Source organism: Acomys minous, assembly GCF_964271855.1.
Source record: "Acomys minous genome assembly, chromosome: 11".
NCBI lineage: Eukaryota > Metazoa > Chordata > Mammalia > Rodentia > Muridae > Acomys > Acomys minous.
The window spans coordinates 85,347,923-85,360,616 of NC_140492.1; the positions used below are offsets into that span (position 1 = coordinate 85,347,923).

Sequence of the window (12,694 nt, forward strand, 5' to 3'; positions counted from 1 at the left end):
AAATAGAGTTTTCGAGCCTGTAACCTATATTCAGCAGCCAATCATTCTAGACCCACAATTAGTTGTGTGAAGCTGCTTCTGCTCTGGTACCTTAGGGAACTAGGAAGCAGCAGGAAAGGCAGACTCATAAGCAATCAACTCCATACATTAGAATACATTTGGAAATAAAGGTCTGTTCAAGTTACTGAAGGAGCCAGTAAATGGTAGCGCATACCTGTAACCCCAACAATGGGGAAGCTGATTTAAGAGGGGCCAATGCCGACATGGGAAAATAGAGAGACCATATCTCCTCAATCCCTTAAAACTGAAAAAATAAAATGAGAAAGGAACGATTTTCATCTGAATATGCCAATAAAAGCATCTTAGAAAAAGCATCTTAGAAGTTATGATTTAAACTAAGCCTTAAGGGTGGTGGTAGGCTGTTGGCGGCCACGAAGAAAGGCAAGGGTCATAACACCACAAGCAGTTCTGACCGACTAAATGTAAGAAATAATTCCAGGAAAGTAAACTTTATTTCATAATCATCTCAATTGGGTTCACCTCTCTCATTTTTATTTTTCAGTCTAGCGGAGTTTGATCTGAAAACAAAAGCTACATTAAAAACAACTAGATAATAGTGCCACTCCAACTTATTAGGCAGGATGGGAAACTGAAGTTTATCAGTCAAATAATGCATGTTGCTCTTAAGAAGGAAGATTCTTTTAAGCATTGAGCATTCAATGATTTTTTTTTTCAGCCACAGAAAAGTGACAGAAACTAAGGAAATAACCCCTACCCAGATCTAGCCAACGGACAGGACATTCTCCACAGTTGAGTGGAGAGTGGGGTCTGACTTTCACACGAACTCTGGTGCCCCATATTTGACCACGTCCCCTAGAGGGGGAGACCTGGTGGCACTCAGAGGAAGGACAGCAGGTTACCAAGAAGAGACTTGATACCCTATGAGCATATACAGGGGGAGGAAGTCCCCCTCAGTCACAGTCATAGGGGAGGGGAATAAGGGGAAAATGGGAGGGAGGGAAGAATGGGAGGATACAAGGAATGAGATAACCGTTGAGGTGTAACAGGAATAAATTAATATAAAAATAATTTTGAAAATAAAAAAGAAACTAAGGAAATATTGTGTATGTAATAGATGTAGTAGCATCCAGAACACATGTATAACATGGAGAATACTCAATAGATATTACACTTCAATACATTAGATATGTGGAAAGTCTTCCATAAAAACCATCTTTCACAAGAGTTTTGTAAGTTTTCTACAATTGGGTAGTATAAAGCTGTATTCAGCAAATATGACTTTCTTCGAATTCAGACTCCAACTTCAATGTCTGATCTCTCCTTAATTGGGTTGTCATAAAATGTGTGCTATTTGTACATGCTAAAAGTTAACATTTAGGGTTACTATAAAGTTTAATATTGAGATATCTTCATACATCAAGATCGTTGCATGGGAAAAGAAAACAGTTAATGCTTCCTGTGTAGTTCTTTTAATGCAAATATATTTATTAAATCTCTTTAATTCTGAAAACCAGATGTTGAGTTACAGAGCCCACTTAAAAACTACTGGCTTTATTCTTCTCTCGATGCATTCTAACTGATGTAAACACTTGGAAAGAACATCTCCTTACTTAACTGCTGTAAAAGCAGCTTTCTGTATCACCTAAGGTTCAAAATACGCTATTGAAATAGAAATATGGACTTGTCCCCATTACAAACTATTGTCAGGTTATGAAAAATGTAATCATTACAATACATTATTATATTTAAGTATAAAAGCTTTGAATTGCAATCTTTGTCATTGAGTGGCATATTTTAAATGAAGAGTAATATCCCAGATCTCTTTGGAAAGCTTAATGCTTAAAAAAAAAAAACAATTTTATCTAACTATGAACAATGAGAAAAGGCATTATAAAATACATTTTGAGTATGCATGAGGAATATGAACATAATACAGAATTAAATTTAGAGCAATTAAGAGTAGATTTTGAAGATATTTTTTTAACTGCTTTAATACAGTCTTCTCAATTTTAATGAAAAGAAGCTATATGCACTGACTTTTTGACAGGTACTATTCAATAAGTATGCATTATCCAGCAATCTATTTGGTTTCATAAAAGTTGAGGAGCATCTAAGAGTAAACACAAATAGTGGTTTTAATGACAGGTCTGTCCTACGTATATTTTGGTGATGTTCTAGCATGCTGAATTCTGAGGTTTGAGTACAACAGAAACCATACTGTATTGAGACATTCCACTTATAGTTTGTGGTCATAAAGTCTGATTAAGAGTGGTCCCATACACGTGAAACTACTTTACATCAGAGCTTCTGTGTTTAATACATTTAGCCTATTTTACTGAATAAGACATATGCAGGCAGTTAGACTGTCTAAAACTGCATCTCAAAGAAATGTTAAAATCCATCTTGAATAGTTCACTGTAATTAATAATAATGCTTATTTATCCATTCCAATAAGAAAGTCTCCAGCCCATCCTTGGCAGCAGTCATAACTCATCCATATAACCAGAATAAATGCTCCTAAAGTAGTAAGATAAACAGATATGAAGATAAAATGCGAGGGTATCTTATCAGAAGCATGTAAGGAAAACAGTAAATAGTCAAACAAACAAAAATAGATGGTAAGACATTGATAGCCACTGTGGAGCAAAATTGTCCAAGCTCAAATATAAATACCACCTGAACAGAGACTAGCTGGTTTGTGTGCACTTCAGTAAAAGTAGCTTTGTAGCCCAAGGGATAGTCAGCCAGGGCAGACAACTCAGCCTGATCCTCTCACCAGGAAAAGCCGCATTCTCAAATGGCTTTGTTTGGAGACTCTTCATGCCACCAAGATATGTACTGTATTAGTTCTTAGTTGTGGGGACCATGAGATTATGACAAGGTGAGGAACATGGAAGGAGATCCTAGAGGGAACGCTGAAGCTGGCCCTTGGCACTTTCGCTAGACCAAGGATGCTGAGACAGTGTCACATTGGGGGAACACTCAGTGGTTTTCCTGGAGTCAAAGAAACTAATGTGATTCTAGATTTGGGAGTTATAAATAAATGGCAGTAAACAATGAGCTGATCTGTGCAAGATCCATCGTATTTAAAAAAAACAAAAACAAAAACAAATGCTAAATGAGCTCGTCAGACTCCCAAAGTGTGAGCCTAGTTCCAACAAATTATATACGTTTGTCAAAAGAAGTAACCAAGCATATGGCACGGTCAGCCTTCAGTTTGGGGGCCAGGTTGTAGTTTAAAAGGTTTCTCGGCCTTTGATACACCAACCTGCCTTACTACCAAATCCATGAGGCCTTAGCACATTTCTTGGAAGTCGTTTCTGGGAATGATGCACTCCTAATGCTTGCTTGGAAACACTAGACCATCTATAGGCCGATAGATGACTAAGGATATTCATGCCTTTGGGTAGGTGGCCCGGAAGGACACGTTGAAGTTTAAAGAACACTGAAAGAGCTGTGTTATCCGGTGGGATCCACAGATGGAAGCAAGAGCTGCCGGAGACAGGCCGTGAGGGGACGAGTGTGGAGTGATGGTTTTCAGAATTGAGATGAATGAAGGGAAGAACGAATCCAGGCAGGGAGGTCATGCAGGCCAGGAAGCTGCTAGGCTGTCCGCGGTGCCGTCTTCGTGATAAGGATGTGAGAGGTCGGGCTGCCTGGGAAACAGACAAGTGTGAACTTGACAAGGAATTTTCAGGAAAGGAATTATGGGACATGGTCATAGATTAGACTAGAAGAAGAAAACGTCAAAGATAACAGTTACTGACCTGAGGGAGGAAAATAAGAAACAGAAGAACAAAACCAAAATCCTAACAGTACTTCCCAGTGCCCTGCTGGGTCTCGAGAGGGCGACAGTGACACCCATGTGCCTCCAAGCGGTTTCAACTCACCACCGTCACAAAACTAAACGAGGTTTAGACACAGATCTAAAATATCAGATTTATAATATCATGCCCAGTCTTCAAATGATTAAAAAAAAAAAAACAAATCAACCACTCCATTTATAATTGGGAAATCTGTTGACCATACCAAAGTTAAAGAAGTTGAATTTTAAGTTTCAAAGAAACAAGATTGTTTCTTCCATCACCTTCATTTGAATGCCCTGAATCAAATCTTGCACGTACAGTTTCCCATTCTAGAACTAGCTAGAAATCACACATTTTCAAATTGTGGGCAGAAAAAAGAAAAAACCTTTTACGTTACTTGCTTTGTCTTGGAAAGTGTTAGCACCCAGTAAGGCTCTGGCAACTCTACACCGTTGTTTTGCAAAGGAAAACAAGATCAGCAATACACAGAAGGGTTCTTCTGTCTTTAAAAAAAAAAATACTTTTCTTTTTCCAGGTGACGTTTACAAAGAGGAAATTTGGATTGATGAAGAAGGCTTACGAGCTGAGTGTGCTGTGCGACTGTGAGATTGCATTGATCATCTTCAACAGCACCAACAAGCTGTTTCAGTATGCCAGCACCGACATGGACAAGGTGCTGCTCAAGTACACGGAGTACAACGAGCCCCACGAGAGCCGGACCAACTCAGATATCGTGGAGGTGAGTGAGCCAGCTGTGAGCCCGGGCTTTCCGCAGAGGCTCCTGGTGTGTGACTCGCCCAGGACCTTTTTTTTTTTTTTTCTATGCCCTTAGTCCCTTGAACCTATTCTCAGGATTTTTATCCCACTGATGCCTGTGCCACCCTGGCTATTCCTCCAAAAATTAAAGTTAAAAGTGGCAAAGTAATGAGCCATATGGGAATCTATAAATCAAGGTCCAGGGTCAAATCAGTGCCTACCTCACCTCTTTTTGAAGGCAGCGGTACCCTCTGCTGTGAATCACTTCGTCAGTGTTGGGAACTGTGAGCAGGTAATACGCCATCCAAATAGTAAACTCTTACATACTTACAATTTATTTTAAGTATATAATGGTTTCCTTACAGAATCAAAACATTTTTTTCCCCGATGAACTCACTTTAAACTTATAATCCTTTGTGTATATCATCTCTTTCCTGCTCATTTTCTCTCACTGGAAGCGTAAAGAGAACTCATCATAAAAACGTTGCTTTTCCTCAAAACGATATCAATATAGCATTGAAAAAACCGTTAATATGCTTTAAGTCAGGAGTAAATTTACAATGGGTTTATAAGGAATGGGTCAATATTGCATCTCAGTCAGATTTAAAACACTGGCTACAACAGAAATAAGTAAGTGTTGCAGAAAACCCTAAAATGTTTTAGATGAGTAAGGCACCATACAATCTTGGTGAAACTTTTAAAATATTTTCAGTGGTGTTACCTTGTGAGCAATGACGCCTCGACTAAAAGGGAAGAACTGTTTGCTTCTGCCTGCCTAATTTTTGCATCTCTTAACTGTTCTTGGTTTCCTGAATTGTACCTGTCTTCCCAGAACTGGAAGGAAATAAATTCCTCAAGAGCTGGTTTGCTAGGGGACAAACCATTCTCACTATTTGATAGCCTGCGATAAAAAAAAAAGAAAAAGAAAAGTCCAGCCCTAGTTCCAAGCAAATTAACAAGCCTCCTGCACCTCTTCTTTTTATTACACCCACTTCTAATCATTAGTTTTTGGAGACTAAATCCTAATTTCTTTGATTTTATTTGAAGCTTTTCAAAAGCATGTAGTTTACTGGTTTTCACTTTTCCTTGTGTCAATATGCCTGGTAAAACCAAACAATACAAGTTAACTTAGGTTCCCAGCACCCACTTGGCGGTTCACAACCATCTATAACTCCAAACCCAGTGGACCCGACATTCTCACACAAATATATATATGCAGGCAGCAGTCTGCATGATTTGGCCCTCCTGCATTTTAGAAATGACAGCTGATGGGGAAAATTGTAAGGCGGAGTCTCTAACTAGTAAAGTTTCATATCACTGTCATATGTACCGCTTTAACAAATATGGAACATTGAAATCAGAATGCTTGTGGTGAGAGATTTAAGGGGAAAGTGTATATATGGCATATTCCCTCAAATAATTAGACATAGTAGGTGTCAATTCTTTGTGCTAATGCATTAGCTATAGACTAAGAATTTGCAGTTGGAAGCCTTCCCTTTTAGAATAGGTCTAACATAAGGTTTACAATGAAGATGGTTTACTACTCCTGGGTAAAATTTTGAATCCTATTTATTTTAATTTAATGGAATACATTTAACTGGCTAAGTTTAATGAGGAGCATAATATGTTCCATAAAGGGTCATTAGTTTTACATTTCCCATGTGGACCATTGCCTCTCTTCCCTTAACCCTCTACAAACAGTTTACTCACAAGAAGAAAAGGTTGGAGAGAGAGAGAGAGAGAATATTATCATTTCTAACATGAAGACTGAACTGCAGATTCCTGGGCCAAGCCAGAGTAGTGTTATAGGGTCACAGGAAAGTATGCAATGCGTGGGTGTTGAGAAGAGATTTCTCCTTTTAGCAAAAAGCTCTGTGTAATTACCATGTCTTTGCCTGATAATTAGCAGTACTGTTACAATGGCACAGAGACACACAAAGGCTTAACAGATAGACTGAAATAGTTTTTTCCCCATTGTATCATAATGCAGCTTGAATATCTGTTTAGATACACTATATAAATATGCCAGATTTAGTAAATGTGTTACAATTGTAATCCATTGTTTAAAGAAGAAACAAAAAACAGCTATTGTATTTAGAATACTTCCTCTGAAGAAAGTCCATTTTGTTTGGCTGTGTGTACCACGTAATCCGCTTTCAAGGCTCTGAAACTCAGGTAGCATGGAGGGACTCCCTTGTCACCACTTGTCCCTCTATAGAGGAAACTCTGGAAGTTTCTCTCAGGCTGTATTCCTGAGGAAGGGCTTGTTAAATATCCGAGAAGGATGCAGATCCCAAAGGACTAATGTCCAGGAAGGCGATGCTTGCATTCTGAACTGAATCAGACAGGCATTCTGGTTACAGATGTAAAGGCATAGTTACCGAAAGCAACTTGGGGACAATTGCTAGGCAAAGGAGCAATACCCCATAAGTACCGCACATACCGCTGAAAGGATGGTGTACACTAAGAGTGCAAAAACACTACGTGACAGCACACGGGTTCTGAAGGAATATTGCAGGTGATCCTTTAAAATATCAGGGTCCTACACTCACTGTTACCCCGTACCCACTTCACATCCACTGAACATGAAACCCAGCTGTGAGTGAACTTAGCAGCTGGCCAACAAAGAGCCTCTCACCGCTCAGTTGTTCTGTGGAGTGGTTATGCCGTCTGGACCAGAAGTCTAGCCATGATGCATAAACAGGAGTGAGATACAAGGTGCTTCCCTGCTCCCTGGGAGCTGTAGACTGAAGACAACATCCGTTATAAAAGATTTCCTGAAGTCACAAACATCTCAGTAGAAGATAGATACAAGACTGATCAAAGAGTCTCTCTCTGTCTGTCTGTCTGTCTCCCCAGCCCCTCTCTCCCTCTCTCTCTCTCTCTCTCTCTCTCTCTCTCTCTCTCTCTCTCTCTCTCTCTCTCTCTCCCTCCCTCCCTCCCTCCCTCTCTCCTGTGTTTGTGTGTGTGTGTGTGTGTGTGTGTGTGTGTGTGTGTGTGTGTCAGAAAGAGGGGATGGCGGGGAATTTACCTGAAATTTTATTTTCTATCACCTTAGTCCTGTTGAGCCATTGTTGCATAAAAATGTTTCCTTGCTCATTAAGGGCAATAAGTGTTAAGGCCTAAATTGGGACTTATGAGGCCTTAAAATAGCTTTTAACCTTTGCTGCCTCATAGTACCAATGGAAGGTTATACACAGTCTCACTGCTCTGGGAGAGTTTGGTAAAGATTAGTGAGTACAATTTTTGTTGAAGAAAAAAATGCAAAAAAAAATGTAGAAATGGACCTCTTTACAGATAAGTATTACAAAATTTGAGATTGGATGTAAAATATAAAAACTAATTATTCACTTGACCCTCTTTTACAGCCAAATATGTGTTATGAAATAAAGATTTATGAACTTACTTTACATGTGCTATAGGCTTATATCATACACAAGGAATTAGCAGGAAAAGCACATTCACTGACTTGTTTGGTAGTTTCTGGACTTCCAGTCCTTCAATTATTCACCAAAGATTTGTTGAATTCTTGCTACGTGCCATGGAATGCCTGAAGTGCAAATATCACCAAAGTACCTCAAGAACTCTTACTTCTTAAAGTAGCTCACAAATGACCCTGCCATTTCCCTTCTGATTTTGCTTCTAACTCACTCAGCTGACCTCGCCCTGCCACCTCCCACCTTGTGCATCAGACACACAATGCCTATTCACCTCGCGCACACGATTTGCCATAAATTTTATAAGGGGTGGTGACATCAGATGAGTTAGATGGAAGGAAAGGATGAGAGGAAGAAGAATATAAATAATAGTACTCATATATGAAACTCTGAAAAAAATTAAAAAAAACAAAAACACCGTCTGAATCTTGTCACCTCTATGGTGTCAACCACTAGCCCCATGAGGCTCTTCACATTTCGGTCAATTAGAACTCAGTGAGATTTATGATTCACTTCCTCAACACCAGTAGCCACATTTCAAGTGTTCCATGGCCATATGTGGGCTGGTGGCTACCTGCACTGAACAGGGCACATCTTGACCCGTTGGTTATCACAAAAGGTCAGGGAGATCACACTGGTCCAGCAGGGCGTTTTAACTAATGGTGCTCTCAAACTAACACCAAGATAAATTCTTCGAGCCATCGTACTTTCGTTCCCCAACATGAAGGATGAGGGGTACACTCAGAAGTGGCAACCCCTCCCCAGCTCTATAATTTTAGGACACAGGGTACGAACTTTCTTTTAAAGAGATGCCAGTTTGGAAGTGAGTACTTGGTCAAACTAAACACACACCTTGCTCAGGGCAGTCACCGCAGTCAATCAGAACCTCACCGTACGGTTAGAACACACCTGCAAATGTTCTAGGCCATAGGGAGCACTAACCATGTAGGTGGGGTGTGGTGCTGGGTAATTTTGTCTTTCAGCTAAAGCTCGTTAACAGAGGGGTGGTAGATCTTTGATGTTACTGCTTTAAATTTCCTTGATGCAATACTGGACAACTGCTTAACTTTATAATTAGTAATTTCCATTGAAAAAGTCCTCTTTAGTGAGGCACCAGAGTACGTGAGAAAGTCATATCCCACTCTCCACTCAACTGTGGGGAATGTCCTGACCATTGTCTAGATCTGGGTAGGGGTTTAAAGTTTACCACCTGTATTGTCCTTGGCTGGTGCCTTAGTTTGAGCGGGACCCCTGGGCCCAAATCTGCCTATCATAATGTTCTACTTGTAGGTTTCTAGGACCCTTGGGATCCAGTCATAGGGGAGGGGAGTAAGGGGAAAATGGGAGGGAGGGAGGAATGAGAGGATACAAGGGATGGGATAACCATTGAGATGTAACAAGAATAAATTAATTAAAAAGAAAAGAAAAGAAAGTGAACATAGTCAAATTCTAAAAAAAAAAAAAAAGAAAGAAAGAAAAAAGAAAAGAAAAAGTCCTCTTTAGGAAGAAATTTGAAGACATAGCCTCCTTGATTTACATTAGACATATTCCATGGATTTACCATTAATTGAAATAGTTTATATGGCCAATGACTCAAGAGGCCTCTGATACCCTATGTTAAATCAAGTATAGACTTGTTTTCAATGGATTATTTGAATTATTAAGAAAATATTAGCATCCCCCATGGCTATTTATACCTTCTATGTTGAGCTTTCCAAGGACAAAGAAATAAACTTAATTTTGTAAAAGATTTTGCATATTTTTCACTTTTGTTTATGTGTATTAAAAAATTCTAAGACCTGCAAATCTTACTTGCATTTGTCCTAATAACTTAGACTACAATTTCTGATGTGCTCATATTTCTCACAACTGTATTACAATGGTTTTTATACACTGAATTTGAAAAGCCGTTTCTTTTCTAAAACAGTGCTTTTGTTTCATTTGCATATATTTTATAAACGTAAAAATATGCCTTGCATCCCACTTATTAAGAAAGTACTCACTGTTGAACGAGAATAGTGTGCACGTTAGGTTGCTTAAGCTGTATGCATAAGGCAGTAAAGCTGGGCCCCCTCTCTTCTCTCTTACCCGAAAGCTCTGCTGTCTTTACAGCATCAGTACCAGCAGAGTCATCAGAGAACCATTGGAAGTAAGAGCAAGAAGCACATGCATTTGAAAGCACAGCTGTTTGCCAGGCCCAACTTCTTCATCAGGATTAGTCATTACCATTTTGTCACTGTTACCCTTTCAACTGAACTTTCTTGAGCTATAGCACACCAAAGTCCTCGTATCTTTTTTTCTCTTGATACCCAGAAGCAAAAAAAGGTGAAGAACACTTAGCCTAGATTAGAATCATTCATTTTTGGTGATATTTACACATTTTTGTAGTAGGTAGAACTTGATGGTTGCAACCTATCTGAACATAGCAGAGAATTCTAGCTGATGCTACCCGGCACATCATGTTGCATGACTTGAATTTTAAAACTGAAAAATAAAATATCAAAGGGTAGATCATTTCCCTCAGATGAGTTACCTATTCTATACTGAAACTCACAAGTGAAAGTTATGGACTAGCTTTTAGTTATGTGTTAAGAAAAATAAAAGATGATGGCTCTTCTCAAAACAGAAATGTTTCTTGTTTTAGCACATGCATTGTGTTGCTGAGAGTTTGGGGCTTTTTTTTCCTTTGTTTTGTTTTAATTTTTTTATTACAACCAGTCTTCCCTTGACTGAGGCACATGAGGATGTCACACCGTAGGCATTCCATAAACATCAACTTACTGACGATCATTATAGTATAAATGAGGTTTATGTAGACTTCCTTTTAAGTTTGGTCTGCCCAAATAATAAAAGTGGCTGCTTTTTCAAGTGAACTAGAGGTGAAGGAAAGTGGTTGTTCCATCAGAACACAAAACTTGGCCTGGGAAGATGGCCCAGACATTAAAATGTTTGCTGTGCAAGACCGAGTAACCAAGTTCAATCCTTAGCACCCATGTATATCCCCACGCAAGAAGGATCAATGTGTCTGATTGCCTCTGGCTCAGTCTTGCATTACTGGCAGTGTCTTCCTAAAATGCTGATTCCAATGTGGTGGGTCTCCGTGTAACTTAGGATGGTGCATTTCCGACATGCTTCCAGTTTTGATAGTTTAGCTGTGTTATTTCTTCCTTGTAGTTTGACTGGTCATGGTCATATTATAAAACAGATTCTTACCATAATATCAGTAATATTTTTTAAAACAGATAGTCAACAGAACTAATTCTTGCAAGCAGGAGAGTTGGCTTTTTCAGGAAGTGCCATTGTAAACGCCAATTACGACTCAGCTGGAAAGCCACGCTTAGGGCAAAGGAGACATTTGAGCCTTGCCCTATGCGCCTTTCTCTGCACGCAGTCATTTGGCAGTGGCTTCCTAAGAGTAGGTGAAGAGAAGGTTTCTGCGACCAAGACCGAGTTCTGGGGGAAATGTAATGTTATTGGCTTGGGTGAGTCAGAAGAGCAGCACGGCCTGTTCCACTGCTTTCATTATCCTCGTGGTCATAAGAGTCCTTAGGGCCTTCCGAAAAAAAGACAATGAAACTCCATCATTAAGAGAACTGTAATTACATCTGTGGTGCGTGTGCACACAACCGAGTGGGTGTGGAGATTCGTTATCAGAAGTACGCTGCATTTTTCCAGTAGCTACCTACTTGTCACATTATCCTTGTCATACCTCATTGGTGTTCCCAGCGTGTTCTGCTACCCTGAAATTCAGCCACTTCATGGAGGAACTGGATAAGGAAAAGAAACTTTCTGTCAATTATCTGTAAAGGTCATAGAGTTAATGACTAACTGGGAGGTTAATTAGATTCGGAAAGCCTCTTCATATCAATTAAATCTCTTATCTTTATGTTTCAGTAAATAAACTCCGTAAGCGCTCAGGGCTTCTGTTCTAAGGGAGGAAGCAACATAAACAGTCGCTGTATTTGAGTGCTTGTTTATTCTCACACAAAAAAAATTATTACGAAAAAGTAGATATATGAGTACAATAATAATAATAATAATAATAATAATAATAATAATAATAATAATGGTACCTCCTCAAGTTCGAAATTGTGTACTGTATTTTCAAAACAACATGCAAATCTCCCCTTGATTACAAACAAATGCCATCCCTGTAATCACAAGACCATTTCGTAGAGAGGGAAACTGAGGTTCCATTGACCTTAGGGATAGCTACTAACTGAAAACCAATCCAGGCTACTCCTTCAGTCCTCAAGAACAGTGTTTTTTAAAGTTGCTACATATGAGGGGTTTTGTGTATAGTAATGAGGCCACTTTTCTAAAAATGTACTCTCCTACTAAGCCATATACCCTCTGCTCTAATATATATATATATTTACGTAAATTCATTTAATATCTATGATATGATAACAAATGGAGTCATCCCTTTCATGTGAATTATGCTAGACAATAGAGCCAGATTTTAGATTAGCTAAAATAGGTCAGCGATGATCGGTAACTGAGGCCACTCACCTTATCTATGTATATACACTGGCATCCAATGAAGGTTCAGATCTTCTCTCTCACTATGTGGATACACTTCCAAGTGCTCAAGACCCAAATGCAGATGTTGGCCTCACACATAGGCCATGCACCATCAAAGCTTTCTGTGCACAGTCAGAAGTGCACCGCTGA

General features: G+C 39.2%; 1 protein-coding gene across 13 annotated transcripts in view; it reads left to right on the forward strand.

Annotated features, from left to right (window-relative positions):
- MEF2C (myocyte enhancer factor 2C) overlaps positions 1 to 12,694 on the forward strand; it is a 163,685-nt gene that overhangs the window by 83,983 nt on the left and 67,008 nt on the right. For all 13 annotated transcript variants that reach the window (XM_084802662.1, XM_084802663.1, XM_084802664.1 and 10 more), the window contains one exon: positions 4,363 to 4,566. In XM_084802662.1, coding sequence (XP_084658788.1) covers positions 4,363 to 4,566 — 204 coding nt within the window. The remainder of the gene's footprint in view (positions 1 to 4,362; positions 4,567 to 12,694) is intronic.